This window comes from Oreochromis aureus, linkage group 23, assembly GCF_013358895.1.
Source record: "Oreochromis aureus strain Israel breed Guangdong linkage group 23, ZZ_aureus, whole genome shotgun sequence".
NCBI classification, from domain to species: domain Eukaryota; kingdom Metazoa; phylum Chordata; class Actinopteri; order Cichliformes; family Cichlidae; genus Oreochromis; species Oreochromis aureus.
The window spans coordinates 44,858,946-44,881,389 of NC_052963.1; the positions used below are offsets into that span (position 1 = coordinate 44,858,946).

The 22,444-nt window shown below is 44.1% G+C and overlaps 1 protein-coding gene across 6 annotated transcripts; it reads right to left on the reverse strand.

Annotated features, from left to right (window-relative positions):
• Window positions 1–11: 11 nt before the first annotated feature.
• On the reverse strand, window positions 12–22,275 carry zfr2 (zinc finger RNA binding protein 2). Of its 6 annotated transcripts, none has more exons than XM_039606296.1 (19): window positions 22,107–22,275; window positions 17,672–17,903; window positions 17,338–17,455; window positions 15,902–16,129; window positions 15,025–15,362; window positions 14,313–14,501; window positions 13,807–14,065; window positions 12,352–12,542; window positions 11,933–12,052; window positions 11,205–11,350; window positions 10,682–10,808; window positions 10,387–10,589; window positions 10,059–10,227; window positions 7,592–7,766; window positions 4,384–4,472; window positions 2,869–2,964; window positions 2,490–2,601; window positions 2,261–2,358; window positions 12–1,369 (listed from the first exon to the last, which is right to left on the reverse strand). In XM_039606296.1, exons 1-19 carry the CDS (start codon window positions 22,157–22,159, stop codon window positions 1,196–1,198), a joined length of 3,117 nt encoding a protein of 1,038 aa, XP_039462230.1. In that variant the 5' UTR covers window positions 22,160–22,275; the 3' UTR covers window positions 12–1,195. The 6 variants fall into 6 exon arrangements, with proteins under 6 accessions (XP_039462230.1, XP_031599280.1, XP_039462228.1 ...); XM_031743420.2 differs by having other exon boundaries at window positions 17,338–17,458; XM_039606294.1 differs by having other exon boundaries at window positions 17,657–17,903.
• Window positions 22,276–22,444: the final 169 nt, after the last annotated feature.

A 22,444-nucleotide genomic window follows, 5' to 3' on the forward strand; every position in this document is an offset into this window, starting at 1 on the left:
CCAACAATGGCTGAAGAGAGTTTTTTTTCCTCTTTATTTTTAATATCTCCCCTCAACTTTAGGCAACACTACAAAGACATTCAAATAATAGGACAGAAAGGTTCACGCTTCCCGTTTCAACAATACAAAAAACAGACCGCAGCATCCCTCAGAAATAAAATAAGCAAGTAGTAATATGGTGATGCTGTTGGTAAATGAAGATAAAACTAAAAATGCACATCAACTCTGAGCCAGAGGTGCGTAAACCGTCCGCTCATCAGGATTCAAACCAGACAAAACCCATAATTGTTCCTCTTAATCAGTGATACATAACATGAGGCAGGCACAAGGAAGAAAGTCAAAAGGACAATTTCATTAAGTATTCAGTCTTATTTTCTCTCTTCTTCTAACCATACTCTGGAAGAAAAAAGATTACTAGGTAATATTATTTAAATTATACATTTATGGCTGCATACATCATTTCTCAAGTGCTTCAGTCCCTCAGCATGCTACTGAACTGCACCAAGGAAGATTTCTCCCTTCAGAGGCAGATTAACCAGAGAGAGTCACCTTTGGTGGGCGCGACATTTTAGACTTATTTTGAAAGAGCGGGGACTTTTTTTGTAAGTGTGTTACCTTTAGGCAAAGTAAAGATCACTTCATGTGCTGTGCTCGCTCACTCTTATCTGACCTCCCTCACAGTTTCAAAGCTTCCTGCCCACCTTTCACAATCTGAGAAACCAGTTTCAGCAGCAAATATTCTGCACCAGTGTTAATTCAAGAGTCGGGATGATAAAAGTGAACTCGCCCGAGCAGCAGCGTCCAGCTTTTTCTTCACGGAGAAAAGCTGCAAATAAAGTTTAAGGTGCTGATGTTTAAACTGCACTGGAGGCTTTAACATCATAGCAAACAACACAAACTGCACACAAATTAGTGGTGGTTCGTATACTGTGTGTAAAAAAAGGAGTTTACTCCCTTTATTCACTCCGCACACTGAAATCAGAAGGAACTGCAACCAATCGTCAGCCCCTTCCCTCCTTCCGAAGCTTCATCCCCCACAGTTTAAGGGTAGATGTGTAACATGTAGAGTCAAAGTTATATTTGTACGTGTATAGCTGCGTGTTAAGATTGTTTTTCGAGATAAGAAAGAACGTTTAATGTTGTGACATTCTACCAGTCTCTAAACTAGTAAATGCCTCTGCTCCGGAGGCAGAGGTCAAGCACTCGCCGCCTCTTCCTTCTTGTCTTTTTTGCCCTCCCCCTCGCCTTCGCCCGTCTCGCTGACGTCCCGTCGACGCTTGCGGTTACGTGCGCTGGCCTTGGATGCTGGCAGGGACTCCATGCCCAGGACCTTGTGGATCTGACGGAAAGCAAGCAGCCGCAGAGCATGCTGGGAACAGAGAGGATACAATCGATAGATAGACAAAGTTAAAGTGCCCACTAAGAGCCTTATACTATGAGAGATGCTTATACATATTTAACATTGATAAAACAGAAAATAGAGTAAAAATTAAGTTTAAAAAGTGAGACTGATACTGTGTAAGAGTCGTGCAAATTGCATTAATATATAATATGCACAATAAGAAAGCATGAAGGTATAATAGAGAAACAGGTGTGTTCACCTGTCACAGAACGAGAAGTTATTACAGTTTTACAGAGGATGGTATGAACGACTTCCTGAATGTTCTTTATGGCAGTGGGGTTGAACCTGAGAAGTCTGAGTAGGAATGGGAATCCAGTACTCTAATTCCTTGGAATTTTTAGCCTGCCTGTGAATCCTGCTCACCGGTTCCAGTTGCGCTTGTGCTACAATCAGCCGATTTCAGACGTATCAGAAGAGAAAAATATGGACATTACTTTTATTTTTACTGCACAAAGGGACGACAGCACAATGGCAAACTGCACCCAGGACAGAAACAACTGCATCATACTGCTAACACACACAACTTTGGCTCTTTGCAAGCATCTGCACAGACGGCACGCTAACGCTGAGCAAGCCAAGAACCCAGAGTAAAAGCTGAGTGAACGCCGACCCCGGGCTGCAGCTCAGCTTCTACCTGTTGGTGTTTCTAAAGTAGAATCGCCATGGCGATCGCATTAAAGTGTCTTTGTGCTGGTTCTTATTTTTGCTTTGTGTTTTCCATCTAAATGCTAAGACAAAGGTCACATGTGTGTCCTCATTAGGACAGGGATTTGTGTTAATCTGCATGAATGATGAATGTAAATGTTGCTTAGCGACAGTGACTATGATGGTCTCAGGTGTACAGCCATGTGTGGGTACCTGTGCACTGGCAGTGATGTCCTCTCTTGCTTGAAGTGCCATGCTTTCCAAAGCATCTGTTGGCTCCTTCTCACAGGGGTCCATCAGACCTGGTCCATCTGGAGAAAGAGAGTTAATGGCTATTTGTAGCGGCTCAAAGGGAAACGAATGCAACTAAGTTCTGCACGTGGCATTCATCGACTGCTTTCCTTAGCGCGTGTGTGTGTGTGTGTGTGTGTGTGTGTGTGACCTGGCAGCAGGATGCCGGTGGAGATGCACTCCAGGACTCTGCGCATAGCCTCCCCTGGGCTGAGTGGGCCTGTGGCACTGCTGATAACCTTCTCCACCAGCAGCTCCATCGCCTGGAAGAAGAAACAGTCAAATGGAAGAAGACATCACATGTCACGTGTATACTGTCGTACGTCATCTGCCTGTCCATTAAACACCAGCTTAGGCCATTTGAAACTATCGCCTCCCACACAGTCCAATTGAGTCTGACCGAGTTATGAATGCTCAGCATGCTTTTCATAATGTTCCTTCGTAGATCGACCAAGCAGACAAACGACAAGACAAATGAAAAAGAGAAAACCTCATCAACAAGCAAAAACAGGATAAATGAAGCCACTTACCCAGCAGGGGATCTTCCCCCAGGTGGGAACCCGCTGACATAAATCTCTCAACACCCGAATGATGATCACACAGGACTGCAGACCGTTGGCACGAGCCTTCAGAAACAAAGCAGAGAAAAAAGCCTATGCAGTCATGTTCAAGAGGAAGTACAAGGTTTGATGTCTGAGGATATAATAAAAAAAATCAGCTTCTAAATTATTTAAATGCAACCTGAGATGAACAACAGCACGACATATTGCACAGTCATCACTTATTTAACAATAAAAAACTAAAAGCAATGACTCAGTAGATTGTAGCAACATATTTAGCTTCAATAAATAGAAGTGGTGGCTTTCTGTATGACTTTGTCAGTCTCCTCCGTGCGAATTTTGGTGCAACGTATCTCGATGTTCGCCGGTCTGCAACGCTGCAAAGCTAAGCCGTGCCGCTCGTGTTCTTTCTGCAGAGAAGAAATGTTCTCGAAACAAGCTGTACTAGACTTTTTCTAACTGTACGGTCATGAACGTTAACGTCTCACATGCTGAGTGAGGCCTGCGGAGTCTGAGGTGTGGCTTATGGGTTTTCTGCAATTTCTGAGCATTGCACAGTCTGAATGTTTCCATTACAGTTCAGTTATATCGGTATAGCTCTGAATCACAACAACAGCCTCCTGCAGCTGTTTGTAAAGAATCACCTTCCCTTCTTATACTGGACCAAGTGTACCTGTTTATCTGTCGCAGACACCGAGCGTGCGAAAACGCTGCATCCTGCATTTGTTCTTCTTTTCTTTAAACAGCTACAGCTGCTGTGATAAAGGAAGGATGGGACTTTTGCCCAAAGATACAGTCTGTCAAACCAAGAAAATGTCTCATCATGGTAAGGTTATCTGGTTAAACAGAATTACTCCTGACAGCAACTGTGATGAAACAGAAACTAGAACACTTATCACTGCAGAGGAACAACACAGAGCGATGTGAAGCACCTGAGAAGTAACGAAACAGCAGCACAAACCACAGTGAGAGCAGCCAGTGGGCTGGCAGCATCTTCCTCTTACCAGAAACCACTGGTGAAACAAAATCTCACGATCTGTTTCACCAGCACTTTTATGAACATAGCTCAGAGATAACGACATGTCATGGGAAAAGCCTGGGTGGGCCGTGGCAGCCGCGAGCGCTTGAAAACAAAAACAGGCAATTCAACCCCGGCTCACAGCTCCGCTCATGTGACCTCAGCAGCTTACAAACAGCGTGGGGCAACGTCTCACACACCTTGACCGCCGCAGCCAGAAATGACCCACATTTTGTTTCACGCACCGGCTCATCATGTGACGACTCACATGATTAACTGTGGATCAACGACTCTCAGAGGGGACCGCTCGGGAGCCGCTCGGATGAGACGTGAAATCTCTTAGCGAATCAAAAAATAAGTCCAAACACTCGCCACGGCCATAATCACTAAAAGCTGCTTTAACTGTCTTTCATTTAACTGTATAGCTTATCAGAACAGTTAAAGGAAAACTGAACATACACACATACCTGAAACCATTTGGCATGGCGCAGAGCAGCCAGGTATTCCAGACATTTCTTCTTATTCAGGAGATCAGGAGGATCCTTCTCAGCCACATCTGTAGGAGATAACGTACTGAATTCATGACTTACAGCCAAACCAGCGCAAAGCCCACATTCTGACTGCACTACCTAAGTGTAGGTGTTGTATCTCTTGACGTACAGTCACTGATCAGAGATGTAAGAGTGAGAGTACCTCACAAGGAGAAACATTTCCATCAGTCCTTAAATTCTCTGGTTTGAAGTTGATGGATGAGAAAATGAATGAGGGGGAAAGATGAATGAGAAGGGAGGCATCGAATAAGAATACAGGCACGTGTAAAGCAGGAGGAAATCCAAAGGATGTTTTTTATATGATGACTAATTCCCGTTCAGTTTAAAGCTGACTTGTGTGCCTTCACGGTCTGCGTACTGCTGTTTTTGGTGAAACTCTGGTGGACTTTAAAGCATGGCGAATTAAAAAAAACTGTATGCTACGAAGCCCACCAAAGCTGGTTTTCCTCTCCCTGCACATGCACTCATGCCACTTTATTAGGTATACCTCAGCAGTACTGCGCTGGACCCCTTTTGCTCTCTGAACAGCCTCAACTCTTCGTAGCATAGATTGAATAATGTGCTGGAAACACTGCTACAGTTGCTGCAGATTTATCAGGTGCACATTTACGAGGTGACTCCTTTTGCACCACATCCTCAAGGCGCCCTACTTCTACTGCAATCTGATGGTTATGGAGGTTATTTGAGTACCATGCACTCGCTGTCATGTTCTGCTGAAAGCAGCAATCAGAGGACGAGCACACTGTGGGCGAACACGATCAGCAGCAAACCTCAGAGTAGAAACGATGCTTAGCTGGTACTGAGCGACTCAAAGCGCGCCCACAAAATATCCCCCACCCCATTACGCCGCCAGCCTAATGGGGTGGGGGCGTAATGTGCACTCAGAGGTGCTCTTCTGCAAACCGTGTTTTGTTTTTCTTTTGTTTTTTTAAATTTACTGTTGGCTTCCTGTTAGCTCGAGGCAGTCTGGCCATTTCTCTGACCTTTGACATCAGAGGCATTTCACCCAGAGAACTGCTGAATCCCAGCAGATCAACACTTTGTGAAATACCCAAACCAGTAAAACCATTCCCTGTTCAAAAGTCACTTAAGTCACCTGTCTTCCCCGTTCTTGAGTTTCTAAATCTGATTGGCTAATTAGATATTTGTATTGAGCAGCTGAAAAGGTATACCTAATGAAGTGGCCAGTGAGTGTAATTCTGTCTCGCGACAATTACAAGAAAAAGAAAATATTTAAACACAAATGTGTGTCTTTCTTCAGGTCCTGATCAGCTGTCTTATTATTCAGTAATATTAATAAGTATTAATAATCTTCCAAACTGAGGAAGTGAGAGAAACTGGCCCAAAGTGAAAAAGAGCAAAATCCAGTCAAAGTGCAGCAAACTCCCACCAGTGATCACCAGACTTTTACAGGTTTTCCATGATGGACTCGGAGCTGTGACTGCTGGATTTCCCCTGTTTGCCTTTGACGTTGGATGACTAACAAAAAGTTACTAAAAAAAAAAAGTGTCTGATTATATCTTTTTGAACTTTTTAACTCAAACTTTCATTTGGAAAGTTTATCATTCGGTAACAAATGTCTCAACTTTGGTTGTGCACTGCTTGGTTTCTGTTAATCTGTCCTAATTGTCTTTATAGCTAATTAATCAAGCAGCCATAGGGACAAAACTAAGGACTGTCACTTCACTTCATATTTTAGGACAATATCAACGTCAATAAGCAAACAACAACAACAAAAACAAGAAGATGAACTTAATTAGTCGTGGCGTGACGGAGCCCGTGTCTGTGGTGGATTTAGATCATGAAGAAAGAAAAAGGAAAAAAAAAGGTGGAGAGATTTTGAGGACACATTTTTAAGACTGGCCACCTAAAAATGAAACATGGCGGACTTCTCCAGAACACTCCAGATGTGGTTACTGATGACTGTAATGAAGTAATATTGGGGCTTTCCACACTTCCATGTTCACTAAAACTGTAGCAACAACAAAGGAGATTAGCTTTCTTACAGGGCAAATGCAGAACATAAACAAAGCAACTTTTATTTTGAAGTCTACACTAGCATACCACCTCGAAAGAGAGACCCACATTTATCACAGCTCTCAGAGTGGGAGCTTAGTGTCAGTGAACAGGAGGGTGATCCTCCTCTGAGAAGCTTCATAAAAGTGGGTGAACTTCTCAGTGGTATGTGTACTCCAGTGTGGCTTCAGACGAGCCTTCGGCTTGCCCAGGTCTGCTGATACAGAATCGGATGCACTGATCAACAAACCCAAACAAAACTTTTGGAAAAAAACAAAAGACAGCGGCCACAGAAAACATCTCTAACATGTTTTCCAAATGTGAAAAAACACATTGCAATGCTGACATTTACTGGAGTGGGTGGAGGAGTGTTTGCAACACAATGATCTTAGAGAACTTTGTTGTTTTTGTGGGGGGAAATAAATGCAATGCTTCGCTAATGTCAGCTCAAAATTCCTCGACATCGATCATTGTGAGGCGGCAAAAGGACACTCCAGCACCGTATCATCGATAATGCCACACGGTGATGCAAGGATGAGAGGCGAGGGAACGGGAAGTCGCTGGACCTCAAAATCCCCTCAGTGGTATCATCGCAAAGACGCCGAGAGAAGCAGAACTGCATCGGTGTGTATACATGAGGATTTTTGTAAACGTTTATTTGAACCATTTTCATCCTTGGGCATTATCTGGACAGCTCCCTGAAGGTTTAATCTGAGCGTGTGTTCACAGGATAAACACACAGCTCAGTGGCACAGAAAGGTCGGAGAGCCCGGCTTTTGGTTCCCATGTTGTGGAAAAGAAATAAAGAAGTTGGGGACTATTATAGCTGCAAAAATAAAAAACAAAAAATGGGGAAATGAAAGGCGTGGGACAAATGAATGCGTGATTTAATTCTTATTTCAGGGGCTGAAAAAAGACAGAAAAAAGGAGAAATCTCGACTGTGGGCTTAGTTAAAAGTCCCACATGAATTCTTGTGTAATTTTTAAGCCTAAAAATTCAGGCTGCTATTGGGTGGAAAGGGAGGGGGGCGGGGTCTCTATATATAAGTGTATTACACACATAGCCAACATTTGGTCGTCTGGTACTGAAAGCTTTGGCTTCTCTAACCTTTCTCAGCCGCTTTTCCTCCTGCCTGCTTGTCCTTCTCAGCAGCAGGGTCCTCCCTCATCAGCGGCGAGGTGAGAGATATGGTCACCTGCATTTTGGGCTCCTTGCTTGAAAATATCACGATGTTCGCCTCCTCGGGGTGAGCCTGCACCTCATACTGATCTTCAGAAAAAGTCTGCCGGTTAAAAGGACACTTGGGATTACTCACTACAGAGGAGAAGTGGCGTAGGGGCAATGAATAGCCTTGTTTGGCAATAATACAGGGACGTACTGAAATACTTTTAACTCGACTTCTTTCTTTCTTTTTTGTCCCCTTCAAGACAATTTAGTTCCCTTATTTAAAAGCTCAAAAGCTGTTCATCGACAGTAACTTTGTAGCCATAATACTTATTAAAAGAAAGGGGCTGCTAAGGAAGAAAAGTCCCATCTCACTCTGTAGGATTCAGGTGTCATAACCAGGCAGTAAATCTAAAGATCAGTGAAAAGCACCTTCAGTCAAACACTCGTGGCAGCTACAGCAGGAGGAAGAAATGGTGAATAATTACAACACATCGCAACCTTGTTTCCTCTGTCGTGCGAACGTAACTCTGAAAGCAGCAACAATTTAAAAATGCACATTGGTCTTCCTGCTCGGCCTCTGGCAGCTCGGCCAGGCCGTGAACATGAAAGGATCTCACCCAAAGCCACAAACCACACAGTATCCCCACAAAGCTGTGTCTCTGAAACAGCAACAAATTGAATTCATTCATAGCTTTACTGTTTAATGTAACATTCAGCTTTTAAATTCTCGCTGCGAAGATGTTTTTAATTTCGTACAGTCACGTTAAAAGTAAAAGCACCCTTTCTTTAGCTTATACAGCTTCACTTATCAGGACTTAATTTGGTCATTAGCGGGTCTTAAAATAATTTAAACACAATCTCAGAATTACATCACATATTACTCAGTGTCACTATTTAACAAAACATTTATCCAAAATGCAGAAGCCGTGCGTGGAAATCTTTCTCCAGCCTCACTGCTTTCACAATAATTATCCAAGTATGATTAACATTAAGCATTCATACGTGTGTCATCACAGTCCTCCCAGGAGCTCGAGTAAATTCATACGTCAGGAAATGTTAAAGTTCGTGACAGTATAATTATAAAAAGACTGAGTGCAGGTTGCCAGGAGATTCTTATCTCTAAAATCGACACAGCAGCAAGACTTAGATTTGCAACGCTGCATCTGAGGAAACCACATGACTTGGAACAAATTATCTCAGAGGCGTCTGACCACAACGCACAGCACCGTGTTTGATGAAAACCAAACATTTCGGTGTATTAGCAAAAGCCCCTCAAACCAGCTGTTAAACGCAGCTGATGATTTGAGCTTGTTTTGCAGCCACAGTACCCAAGCAACCATGAAGGCAGATATACATCCCCACAAAGGTTTCTCAGATCAGCTGCCCTGTCCCTCCTTGTTGTCCCCAAACTGAGAGTGCGGGGTGTTCATATTGTTTATTGTACATTTTATTGTACTGTTACTTTTCCTTTTGTTTAAGAAGTCTTTTTGTATTTTATTACAGTCTTTTAATTGGACCGCACCTCGGTCAGCTGTGTTGGATTGGCGCTGTCTGCCTGACAGCCAAAGCTTGCCCAAATATTGGGGTCGTGCAGCAGGACAGTGACCCAAAGAGTAGCATGACCGAAAAGAGACGGTGCACAGACGTTAGCCTTAAGACAGCTATGCGCAAACCTGCAAACCTCAATGAACTGAAGCAATGCTGGAAAGACGAGTGAACCAAAATGCCTCTACAATGACGTGAGAGACTGACAGTCATACAGAAAATGATTGAATCATAGGGTGTCCTATATGTTTCCACACTCTGCTTCTGCATTTTAATTTAGTTTTTGTTAAACAGACAAACACGCAATGCACGACGTCACGCTTTGTTGCTCATCCCTCTGAGGACACCAGTATTTTTATTACGTCCTGACAAGTAGAACCGTGGACTGGGTGTACTTTCCTCTTATCACGACTGTACGTGTGGATGACAAACTGCTTTTTTCTGGCTCTGGGGGACACATGCTCACTGACATACAGTCACCTGCTCTGGTGTACCTGATGAACTGCAGTGGGATTTTTCTGGGTTGGTATTCGAGTTGCTAAAACCTCGTTTCCTCTTGTATAACAAACAGTATTACAAGTGAAAACTTCTGGTTTTCTGTCTTTTTCTTACACAACCGTGAAACCTCGGCGTCCAGGCCTTATGACTGAAGTCATAAGTCAGTGGATGACAAACAATAATTTCTTCTTTAAAATATCTACAGCGCCTGATAACGCGACTGCACATCGAAATATTTCAGTTCTGCTTTTTAATCCCACACACAGTAACTGTCAAAATAACGGATAACTCAGGATCAAAGTCCCACACATCACAGAAAGGTGAAACCGTTGCCTACAGTATGTCTTTTGTGAGATTTGCTTACCGCCAGCTCCTTTGGCAGCTGCTTGGCGATGCTCTTCAGTAACGAGATGGTGGGTTTCTTTGCAGTCAGCAGGATGAGCTCCACATTTCTGTCTCCGCGAAGCAGCAAGCCTTTGGCCAGGATTCCCACCCTCATCACGCCTTTCAGCAGCCGGGCCGGGCTCTCAGTCCTGTCAGGCAGACACACAGACACAGGCTTGAAAGGTTGCTTTGAATTGTTTCTATTCTTCTGCTTTGGGAACTATTAGAAATGTACAGCATGTAAAATAAATAAATAAAAATCACATGCTGGATAAATGGGAATCATCTGCCAGAAGTCACGTTTTTACCCTTTTTCATCTCCTCTTTCAGCAGCACCATCATCAGTCAGTGTTTCCTTCTCCAGCAGAGAGTCTGACACCAGTTTCAGGGCTCTCTCCGAGTGGGAGACGATCCTCTGAACAGCCTGCAGCTCCTCTTCCACTGGGTAAATAGTGGAGTGCTTGGCCATGATGTGGCGGTCGTCAAGTGAGTCAGGACGACGCACACAAGACTGAAGAGAGACGGGAGGAGAAAGTGGAATCAGATCTTGTTGTTGTTGTACAGGTAACAGATGAACAACAAAGATGCTGTTTCAATGCTCACCAGTAGAGGGGGCACTGGCATCCCGGGGCGGCTCATCAGAGGTGGAGGTGCCATCCTGCGTCTCTGCTCCCCCCAGTACATCTGCTCCTCCTCCACTCTCCTCCAGTACAAGTCCTCCTCATATCGCCTGCAGGAGGAGGAAAGGATTTGAATGCCATTCGTCAAGAATAATTTTTTCCAGCGGAGGGGGGCGCACGCTCTGTCTGCCATTAATAATACATCAGACTTATAAAAAGTCCTGCACCAAAATCTAGAGCATTCCCTAAGATTCAGCTGGAGTGAACCTGAGAATGTGAACAGGGAACTTTTTAATCTGGTGAAAAATGTGAAGTCTGATTTCACTGTAACGTTTCTCTGGGGGTCAGTGATATCAGAAACGTAATATGAGAAAAGTGTAAAAGTGTGTAAAAAGTTACATTTTTCCACGCATGCATGCAAATCTTCCAGTCAACTACTCAAATTTGGCACATCCTCTTTGGTTTTACCTGTATGCATGCCCCCCCCCCCCCGGCCAACCTCTGACCTCATCTCCATGTGCCAGCGCTGCTCGTCATCTCTCTGCCGCTTCAGCACCGCCTTCTGCTTCTGCTTCTTCAGCTTGCTCTCCTGCAGCTTCCTGGCCCGGTTACTGGGTTTGATCTCCACGGGAAGCTCTGGGTTCACTTTCTTCTGCAGAGGGACAGAGGGGGACAGAACACATGTGATGAGATCAAACGAACATGTTCTCTCTCTGCTCTGTCTCTTCGCAGCATCAGGACGATTACCCGACAGTGGTTTTTTTCCATAACGGACTTTAACCTCCGTTTGGCTCTGGACAGCTGAGATGGAACGACTCCGCTTAGAACCAGATTTTATACAAATCCATTTGAAAATGACCCTCATTCGATTTAATACCTCACTGCTCTCTCTTTAGCACCACCCCATGTCCACTTTGTAAACGACGGTGCGTTACAATAGAAGAGAAAGCAGGTATGCTACTTTGTGGCTGACAAGATTAGATTAAGGTCTTGCTCAGTCAAAATCCATCACATCATATTTGGTGCTAAAAAACATTCCATAAAGAAAATTCCCTGGCATATCTCAGCTGAGCTGTTTGGGAATCACCGCTTTGGACCAAACTGTCATTTAAGCGCGTGCTATTACTTCACAACAGACAAATGGTTTCCGTGAGGATTGTCAACCTCTGCAAAGGTTCCAGAATATGCAGCTTTGGCTCAGCAATGCTCTTTAAGCCCATTTCTTTATTTCTACCTTGTATTGCAGCCTGTGCCTTCTTCCCTTCAGGTGCATGTCTTTCGCGTTGGGGTCATTGAAGCTGCACTCGCACAGTTTACAGTGGAATCGAATCACTTTTCCATCATCATTACGAACCTGAAAATAATGAGAACTGGCATGAGTTTGAAACAGTAATAAAATCTTTATAAATGCAGCTCATAATGATAGAAAATGACGTGTAATGTTGTCACAATTACACCTAAAAGGCTCCATGTCAGTCCTGATAACTGCTACAACAATCACCCTCACGAATATTAGAGATATATTACTTGGTTAGACAGAATGCTGCTGTGTCCCATAATGACTGGAAACTGCAGGCAGGATAAAGCTGATAAATATAACCTCACAGCTGCTGTCCGTCACTGGACTGCCATTAAAACCCTTTTCCTGCCTACCTCTTCTACATAGTCGTGTCCCACTGGCTGGATGTCTCCCTGGCCTCCAGCTCTGTCTCCATCCTCATCCTCACTCTGCGGTTCCATCTTCTGGACTGACGGCTGCGCAGGCTCCTCGACCTTGGCTGCCACCACCACCGGCGCCGCTGCTGTTGCTGCAGCTGCAGTGGGAGTGCTGGCTGGCTTATTGGCTGTGAAGCAGGGCAAATGTTAACACTTTAAAGAGGTTGTTGAAGGAATACTCGAGGCTCGTTTATTGGAAGACGCAGCTCTTCTGCTTCCAGTTTGATCCCCGAGTTTAACAACAGTTTCACAACTACAGGAATTTCTAAGAAGTAAGCGTTAAATGAAACGGCTATGGAAAGAGACACGACTGACTAATAAACACTAAACAGCATTCAATGTGAACTAATTTAAAGCAACCACAAAGAGAACACAGAATATTCCTTTTCTGTCCTTGCAGGTGAAATTTCTCTGCAAACCGTTTTAGAGCTGTTAAATCTTCCTCATCTTATCGTTTTTATCTAACAAAACATTTATTCGTACATTTTTACAGGTTTTAGTCATCGTATTGTTTGCATAGCGTTCCTTTGTCTTGTGCTCAGCGCTGTGTGCTGCGTAAGTCAAGTTGCCTAAAACAAATAGTCCCCATAGTGTCATTAATAGACTGCAATTCATTTGACTGATTTACAGAAACTAAACACTACAGTTGCAGCTGCACTGCAAACGTGTTTAGTGTGAAATTGCATTTCAGTTTATTTTGTTTATGCTTCCAGCTCCAAAACTGTGGAACGATCTGCCTTCAGAGAGAAGACAGACTTCTTATCTCCTGAAAACCACCCTGACCTTTGACTCCTGGTGCGATGTTGGTTTTTAGTTCTAGTTTTATTTTAGTTGATTTAGTTTCTATGCTGGTTTACCTTATTTTTAAATATAGCGCTGTTTTAATTTTTATGTATTATGTGTTTTATTTAGTGCTGTCAGCGTTAATCTCGTTAAAACGACGTTAACGCCATAACTGCATTAACACGGCAAATCTCTGTTAGCGAGTTAGCGCAGATCGCCCCGTGCTGCATGGCGTCAACACGTTAACGAGCTAAGCGCGCTAACGCCGTGCAGCACTAGTTTTATTTTTTACTGTTTTGTTTTCTTCTATTGTTCTTAACGTGTTGACTGTACAGCACGTCGGTCCTGTGCTGGGGTTTTAAAGTGAATAAAGATGGATCGGATATGCTGTCGATGACGAGGCGCTACTTAGATCATCTGTGAAATCATCCGAAACATAAATACAGATATAAACCACACAAACCTGCTAAAGCAAATGTTTTTCCTTTGAATTATTTTTATTATTATTGTTATTATTATCATTCCTAAGGTAAGTGTGCACTGTTCATCTGAATTAGTGAACACTGAATATTAAAGGTCCAACGTTATATAACAGCTGAACAAACTTACAAATGACAGTTATTCTGGAAGGTGGGGGCTTCTTGACTGGTGTTGTTGTTTTAGCCGTGCTGTTTGCAGCCACCAGTTTGGGAGCTGCAGCAGGAGTTGCAGTAGTCGATGCAGAAGTGGAGGAGGACGAGGAGGAGGAGGAGGAGGAGGGGACTGAAGGCTTCCCGGCTGTCGTGGTTGTGACAACTGGAGTAGAATTCACTAACACTGGCTCAGTGGAAGGTATAGGTTTCCCCAGCTTGGTGTGAAGTTTCACCACCTTTCCGAGGTCGACAAAGACAGACACAAGGAGTTAGACCCATTTAAGGCTGCTGATACTTAATCCCATCCCAAATCCCTCTGGGAGGTTTTGTTCCAAGACTTGGCAGGTCAAGTGGAACATCACATGGGTACGCCACAGTCACGATCACTACTGAAAGCATGTCAGCTGCTTATTTTATTCCTTTAATAACAGCAAATATGGACAGACAGAAAAATGGGGAGAAAAGCCCCACAGGTACGCGTACCTTCTGATGTTTGGACCCACGGATATGAGCAGCATAAGCGTCCACTCCTGTACAGGAGACGTCACATAACTCACAGCGTAACTGCGTCTGGACCCCTCTGGGGCCGTTGCTGGTCCCTGTCTGCCCTCCAGACTTTAGGGCTGCTTCCTTTTTCTTATGCTTCTGGCCCTCGAGATGCTCCCGGTACGTCTAATGCAGTGAAGAAAGCCAGTCAGCGATACGAAGCATCTAAAACAGTCTACGCGTTCATTTATATACACCTTTGTAGCAAACGCTAATACTCTAACGTCTTTTTTTAATCTGCTTGTATTTTAGTGATTTATAATGCTAGGCATTATATAAATTAGAATTAATAAGGTGCTCCTATTTGGTGCTGTGTTACTACTACACAACTTCATAACAGCTATATAATCCACTGCCTGTCCAAGGCTCAGCAGCCTCGGTAAGCTTGAATACTGGGACAGGAACATATTCTCTACTGGCCCTACTGGCGCTCCAGCTCACTGCAGATTTCCAGAGTAGCAGGAGGACATCTGTTACTAGCTTCAGTCCAAGGTCCTTTTTAAGAAGGCAGCTAAATAGTCTCATGTGCAACACGACAACAGCAGTAAATGACTCATCTAATAGAGCCGTTCCTAAAATAATGAAAACACATCAGGGAAACTCCAGAAACACAAAATTAAAAATGTTTTCCTCATTTATGCTCGCCTACCTGAGGGCCTGCACAGCTGATCTTGCAAATGTCACAGTAATGAAGCTGCGGCTGCTTGGGAGGCCCTTTGGGCTTCTGCAGCTTGCTCTGGTGAAACGTGGGCTTTTTGTAGGTGTTTCCAGTCGGAGCGGTCACCATGTTGCTGCCCGAGTTACTCCAGGACGAGCTGGTCAGCTGCTTGGGTGGTGGCTGAACGGGGGCCTGTGGCTGCTGCGGCTGCTGAGGTTGCTGTGACGGCTGCGGCTGCGGCTGGGACAGAGTCTGCTGGGGCGGCTGATAATAGGTGGGGGTGGATGCCGAGGTGTAGCCGACTGAATCATAACCAGAGTAGCTAATGCCTGAGGGGTGAGAGAGCAGAGAGAGGGACACTAAAGCAAGCAGGATATGGGTCAAACATGAACAGTCAGCAGTCATTCAGGAAATAAGCTGCATTCAGTTTCATCCAATCTGCTTTCACATCTGAGCTTCAGCTTTAGAGATGTCAGTGATGTAACACATTATCCACCAATGAAAGGCAAATATTTAAAATCATTTAGTCTGAGCTTGCTTTCATTTGGATGTCTGTGTAACTTGTACCGTGTGTACCTGTGAGCTACATTAGTTTCTACCTTCCTTCTTGTTTTCCACATCCAACATGTCTGAGCTTCAGCTTTGATGAGTAATATTAGATTGTATGTAACTCAGCACTAAGTAGCACGAGCCTGTGTCCAGGTACAGTTAAATGTGCAGCTAATTAAACAGGTTTTCTAGCTTTAGCCGATTGTTCAGTTCTACCTGTAACAAAAATACATAAAAAGAAATAACAACAAGTTGGCTGAAATGTTCATGTTAACAGCTTTAAAGTGAGTCTATAAACCGATCGCCTGTTTGACCTCACCTGAGTAGGAGGTGGCTGCGACGCTGGAGCTGAACGAGGAGCCGAGCGTGTACGACGAAACTGGCGTTAGAGGCTGCTGGACACTCGTGGACACTGGGTAGATGTTGTAGCTGGTAGACACAGAGCTGGAGGGGGCGAGGGGTTTCAGCGCTGTCACCTGCCTCTGGGGGGGAGGCGGCTGGTTGTACACAGTGGAGGTGGCTGGACTGTAAGCACTCTTCACTCCTACTGATACAGAAAAATGCGACAGAATTGAGGGGTGAAGGAAAACAGAGGAGCAGCAGCACAGGTGGAGAGGAAGGACAGAGAGAGCTGAAGGATATGAGTCATAGAGTTCGTGTTCAAGAGAGTTTTTGGCAGGATCTTCATTTCACTAACAAATGAGTGCCAGAGATGTGCACACAGAGAACAGTGCAGACGTTTTAGGCACTTATGTGTTATCGGGCATTGTTCTGCACTGATAATCTGCTGCATCACATCCGGCGTTTCATCTCTGTGCCACGCTCACAAAGAGTCAATCAATACATTTCTGCTTCAATGATTTCCAGGGACAAGGAACAAAACAAAGACAAAGACATTTTGAGTGTCAGTAAAGCTGCTGAAGTTATCGGCAACTAGTAGGAGCTCAGGGGATGTATGTGGATCCATCAAACGCTGCTACCTGGTTCTGAAGGACATTTATAGAAGGAAAAACAGCTTGTAGGGATCCGAATATGTTGTTCATACGATCAATAGCAGCTGTACTGAATCACATCACAGAATTACCAAGCAGTCATCAAAAGTCTAAAGGCTCGTGACATTTCTAGAATAAAGCATCACGGATGAGTCGATGAGTCACAGCACGTTGCTCCCGATCGAGCCGCAGCCGCTGCAGGACGAGTTACGCACCGAAAATCTAACCAAAGAAGAAGCAGAACGGTTCACACGCGCTCAGCTGCTGGACTTTATTCTTCCAAACTGAGAAACTGTGACTGATATCGACGTCTTATCTAAAAGGAAAACTGTAACAAGGGTATCAAGAGCTACGTTAGATCACACGCTGACACACAAGTATGCTAGATTAAAAAATGACCACTCTGGTCAACTTCCTGTACCAGTCACTGTGTTTTCTTTTATTCACAGATCTTTGTTTCTTTATTCACTGAAACCAAATGAGGGTAAAGTTTCAACTTCCACGCTGAACCTCTTTAATCGTGGAGAATGTAGCGTGCTGTATGTGTCATGAAATGTTCTCCCAGACGATGAATAGAGTTGAAAAAGTGAGAAATCATTGCAAAGAAAAATAATCATAGGTTCCCTGCAGGGAATGTAAAGGTGGTTTAAAATGAAATCAGCTAGTTTAAATGCACCAACCTAATATTATTAGTCATAAAAAGCAGAAATCAACTCATTTTACACACTGTTTGGACACTGGGAATGAAACTAAAAAGACTCACCAGTCTGGTAGTAATTCTCTGTAGGCGTCCTTTGAGCCGTTGCTATGCTCGTCTGGTAGTACTGTTTATTGTCATAGGTAGTCACTGCAGCAGGACGCCCGTAATTGTAGTTGTCCTGCTGCTGTTTACAAGAGAGCATCCAACCCACACATATTAAAACTTGAGCAATGCAGACAATTTAATATCGTGCACAGAATCTCTATCAGATTAAATCAGCTGAAGTCTAAAATTCCTCAAAACAAAACCTGCTTTGCAAAATTCTGGCATGCAAAATGAAACAGAAGAGCAGAAATCATAAGAGAAGCGCAAAGAAACTGACCGTGTCTGAGTATACCTGGTACGTCTGTGGGGTAGTGGTTGGCTGCGGGGGATCGGGCTGTCTGTAGGTGTAGTCCGGGGGCGCCTGGTGGCTTTGGTAGGCCGGGTAAGGGGCCGAGACCACAGGCCGGGCGGCCTGGACCGGAGCTGGAGAGTATGAGGCGGTCACAGCGTGAGCCACAGCCGGAGCCTGCTGGACACTGTAACTCGCTGTGGAGGGATGGGAGTAAGCCGGGGGAGGCTGGGTACTGCAGGACAGGACAGGGAAAGAAAGGAAGACGATGACATTTAAATGACTCAAAACATTTTACTGTCATTGCAGCAAAAAAAATGTTTTTTAAACTATTTTGTCACACCCACGCTGTCAGGTATTTACCACAGGAATGTGACAAGCCAACAAGTATTCTGTCCAAAATATCTTCGTTAGCTGACCACAGAGGTGAGTCACTGACATCACCATCAGGTGCAAAAAGGAAACTACTATCACTTATCTTAGTTATTTTACCTGCAACCAAGAAACAGCAGGACTGATTAACAATATGCAAAAAGCATGCACACGACCACAGTGGTGATAATTTTACTCAGTTTTTGGAGTCAGCACGCTGTGCAGCACCAACAACGCTGAGACTCATTTAAACTGAAACGTTAATTTATTACAGCAGAAATGAAAGATGATAATCAAACACAGTTAAGAAGTAACTACAGAATACTTCTCATTTATGATTAAAGTGAACAAACTAATCTGAGCGCTAACAGATTCAAAAGCCACCTGATGAAAAACAAAGAATAATGATACACGCTCTCACTGAAATCACAGTGCAGAGAATTCATGATTCATGATTTATTTATTCATTTTGCCTTTTTAGCTCATTTTTGTCTCAGTTACACAGATATTGTGATGCATCACTGTAGACTGAGCTGCAATGTCTGTATCGTGGTTTAGAAAATGAGAAAAGACGAGACGAGAGAAACACCCTTCAACCTTGTTATGAGTGCTGACATTGCACAGCTGGTCCACCAGAGGGCACTGTGCAGCTGTTCTGCTGAATTTGGAAAGAAAAAAAGACTGGCCAATAAAATGGAATTTTGGCTTTTTAAATCAAATATTAGTAACTAAAAATCCAATATTGGTCTGATTCTAGTATTATGACATCATATTGATTCTTAGCTCTTATGTCATCAGGTCCAGTCCAAAAAGGCTAGGCACCTGTACCACCTCCGACAACTGAGGAGGTTCAGGGTCTCTCCAGTGATCCTCAGGACTTTCTATGCAGGTGCTGTGGAGAGCATCCTCACACAGAGCATCGCATCCTGGTATGGGAACAGCTGTGTTAAGGACCAAAAAGCTCTTCAGAGAGTGATCCGTACAGCAGAACGCTGCTGCAGGACTGCTCCCCCCTCCCTTCAGGGCATCTACAGCAGGAGATGCTGAACTAGAGGAGCTCAGATATTGAAGGACCCGGATCCCGGCAACAGGCAGAAGGTTCCACACCATCCGGGCAAGGACAGAGAGACTGAAGAGGAGCTTCTATCCTCAAGCCATCCGGGTCCTAAACCAGAACATGCCCCCCACCCCCCACCCTCCCACAGCATCCATAAGTGACTGAGACAGGACTCACTCCTCTAACACATCCCAGCCTGACTCTTCTAGACACTTTAACACCCACTTGCACAATGTACATTTTTCTGATTTTCAAATTTAAATTTCCAGATTGTCTATTTTATTTGATCCATTTACTGTACATAATTCACTTACTGCACATAATGTCCTCCTGTATACACTCACTAAATGTACATAATGTTCTTCTCTCCCCTTTTGCACAGGCGAGGAGCGTGTCAGGATACATTTCACTGCATGTTGTACTCGTATAACTGTGAATGTGACAAATAAAGAATCTTGAATCTGTATCATTACCAATCACTTTAAAATACATGCATGGCTCCTCAGCATGTTTGCATGTTTTTGAAGGCACACAGTAATTATAGGCAATGACATCAGTGACTTCAGCTGACAGCTTTCAGTGTCAGTCTGGACAAGAAAATTAGTGGGCTTAAATTAAATGATGCCTTAAAGGCAGAGGTGTCACATTCATTGTCACTAATGGTCACACAGAGGACCTGAGCAACAGTGACATATTTATACAGTTCACTGATATTTTATGTTATAAATAAATCCTAGCAAAGTAATGAATTTTTAATGTTGTTCTGCAGATTTGTCTGCAAGTCTTATGCAGCCTGTGGAAAAGGTTTCATATAACACAAAAACATTAATGAGGCGGATTAACTGTGCAGTACAGAAACTGGATGTACACTAAAGTACAACCTGCCCTTCCTGCTCCAAACGATGCAACTTTAGAAAGACTTACAGTGCTGCAGCTGCACGCCTCCGTCTGTTACGCCTTATCTTTGTTTGTTTGGGGTTCAAACTTCAAACCAGCCATGTGAATTATATTCTTTGAAAATACAGCAAACAGATACACAGCACTCTCTGTGCAAACAGTCTATCTCCCACGTCAGTGGAAACTTTCTTTTCGCTGCAGTTAGAGCGACACTCAAAGCCGACTTGCACTTCCCTGGAAATGTAGCTACATGCTGTGCCAACAATGGCCAATTCTTTGATTTCTCCTGTGCATTTCCAGCTACTTTTCACTGCAGTTTGTTTTATTTATCAGTGAGAGAATATCAATTAACACCTTAGTATAAGGAATAATAATCATAGGGACTCAACATAGGGACATAGGGATGTCAACAAACTCCTGGAGGGAGATTGCAGAAACTACCGGAATGACTGTGAGGGAACGTACAAAGAAGTGTAAAAAACTTCCCGGGACTTGGGAAGTAAGAAAGTCCCAGCGTTTCATTCGTTTGTTTCGGGGCTGGCACTGCATATAAAGTACCAGGACACGACCGCAAGGTGATTAACACAGAAAAACCACGCACAAGCACAAGTGGAGGGTCACGCCGTGGGCTCTACAAAGATTCAGCTGTTAGTCAGCTTGTTAGATTGCACAAGCTGTGGAAGCACGCCTGTCTATTTAGTCTCGCATGTGTGCAAGGGGCACGATACACAGCTACGACCTAAATTATGAAGCAGCTAAAGTAACGGGTGGGCCAGATCAAAATCTGTGAAGAGCAGGACTGGGTCCAGCTCTTAAGGTCACAAAAGAGCACACATGTAAGTCTATAGCACGATTTTATTTAAAAGTACAAAACAAAAGCACTGTGTGTTTCTTGACAGAGGAATTCCTGACAGCTCTTCAAACAGGTTTCGACACAGCCAAAAGAAAACTGCCAGCAAGCTTAGTTTATTTAGTGAAACTTAAAAAAAATGTCTGCACGTCAAATGGCCTGAATCAACAGAACGTGACAGACGTCTGCCAGAAATTTAGAGAAAACTTTAAAGAACCATCACACCATGTGCTCCCACATATTTCCCCCAAAATGATTGGGAACCCAACTCAGTGTAGTCGGCACGACACTGCTGCCCTAAATCCAGGTCAAAATATTCTGAGACTCTCTGTTATTATGTTTAAACCTCTCGGCTTGTGAGTGTGCTTTACAGAAATGCTGTAGATGTTTGGATCACTGCCTTGACATGATGGAGTGCAGAGTGAACTGGTAACTCCTGTCTATAACCAGTTTATCAGCACAGATATGGTGTGCAGCATAAGGTTAAATATTGCATATTTTATCAGTACTGGCGGCAGAGAATGATAGAGGTGAATTTTAATACAAATGTATGAGAGTAAAGCACAAAGTGGCTGCAGAGGAAACACTGCGCTGGAAAGCAGTCCACTCCTGTTTGTCAGGTTTGTTGGCTTAATGCAGCACAACAGACAAAGCATGAAAACCTTCACAGTTCACTAACCGCAGGATGATGGCTCCATTACATCACTAATTGATTACCTGTCAAATTGAAAGGCTACATTAAGCAGGCAAACTTAGCCAAACCATGCAAATGCTGCTGCTGCTGCTTTTCCGTGGGCCTCTTTGCTCTGTATGGCTGCATGTCAGATAAGTCAGAAAATGCGGTTTGGGGATACAAGACCTTCAGTGATGTCAGATGACAGTTGGCCCTCTTTAATCCTAAACGCCGGCCAAAATCTAACCCGTCACAGCTGCAGCCAGCTCGGTTTAGTTACCCAGCTAAAACACTTCTTTCTGCTGACCCCGTTTAATGATCTTACAGCACAGTAAGTGTTGAAGCATCGAACCAACTGGTGCTGCTGTATAGCGCTGTGGTTCACCTAATGTCAAGCTGCAAGCGCTGGCCTGCGATCTCGGCCAGCTAATGTTAGCTAACCGAACCAAGCGGGTCAAGCTAGCCGTGTATCCCTGCGCTGCCACGCAGCGAAACCCCACGGGTGACCGTGTCTCCGCCGATACACCTCGGCAGCTGACACCTGCGGCTCAACATGCTGGCTGACACCAACCCACGTCACATGAATTACCTGTACTGCGGACCGGCACCATGTGTGAAGCCGAAATAGTTGCTTGCAGCCATCTTGGCATCTCCGGTACAGTACAGTATGCTGACAAACAGCAGCGGAGCGGTGACACCGAAACTCAAGATAGTTCCCCCCCTCGACTGCTGCTAACGGTCACATACCGGAACTGGATCGGAAAAACATTGTAACAACGGTTACAAACAGGGAGCTTTCAGCGAGAAACTGCGTGGGCGCCATGTAAAGTCTACGGTCACTGTATAATTTTAATACATATATGATATCCTTGTTAATATATATCGATTTTCATAACTTCTCAACTTAATCGCTACACGCATGCGCAC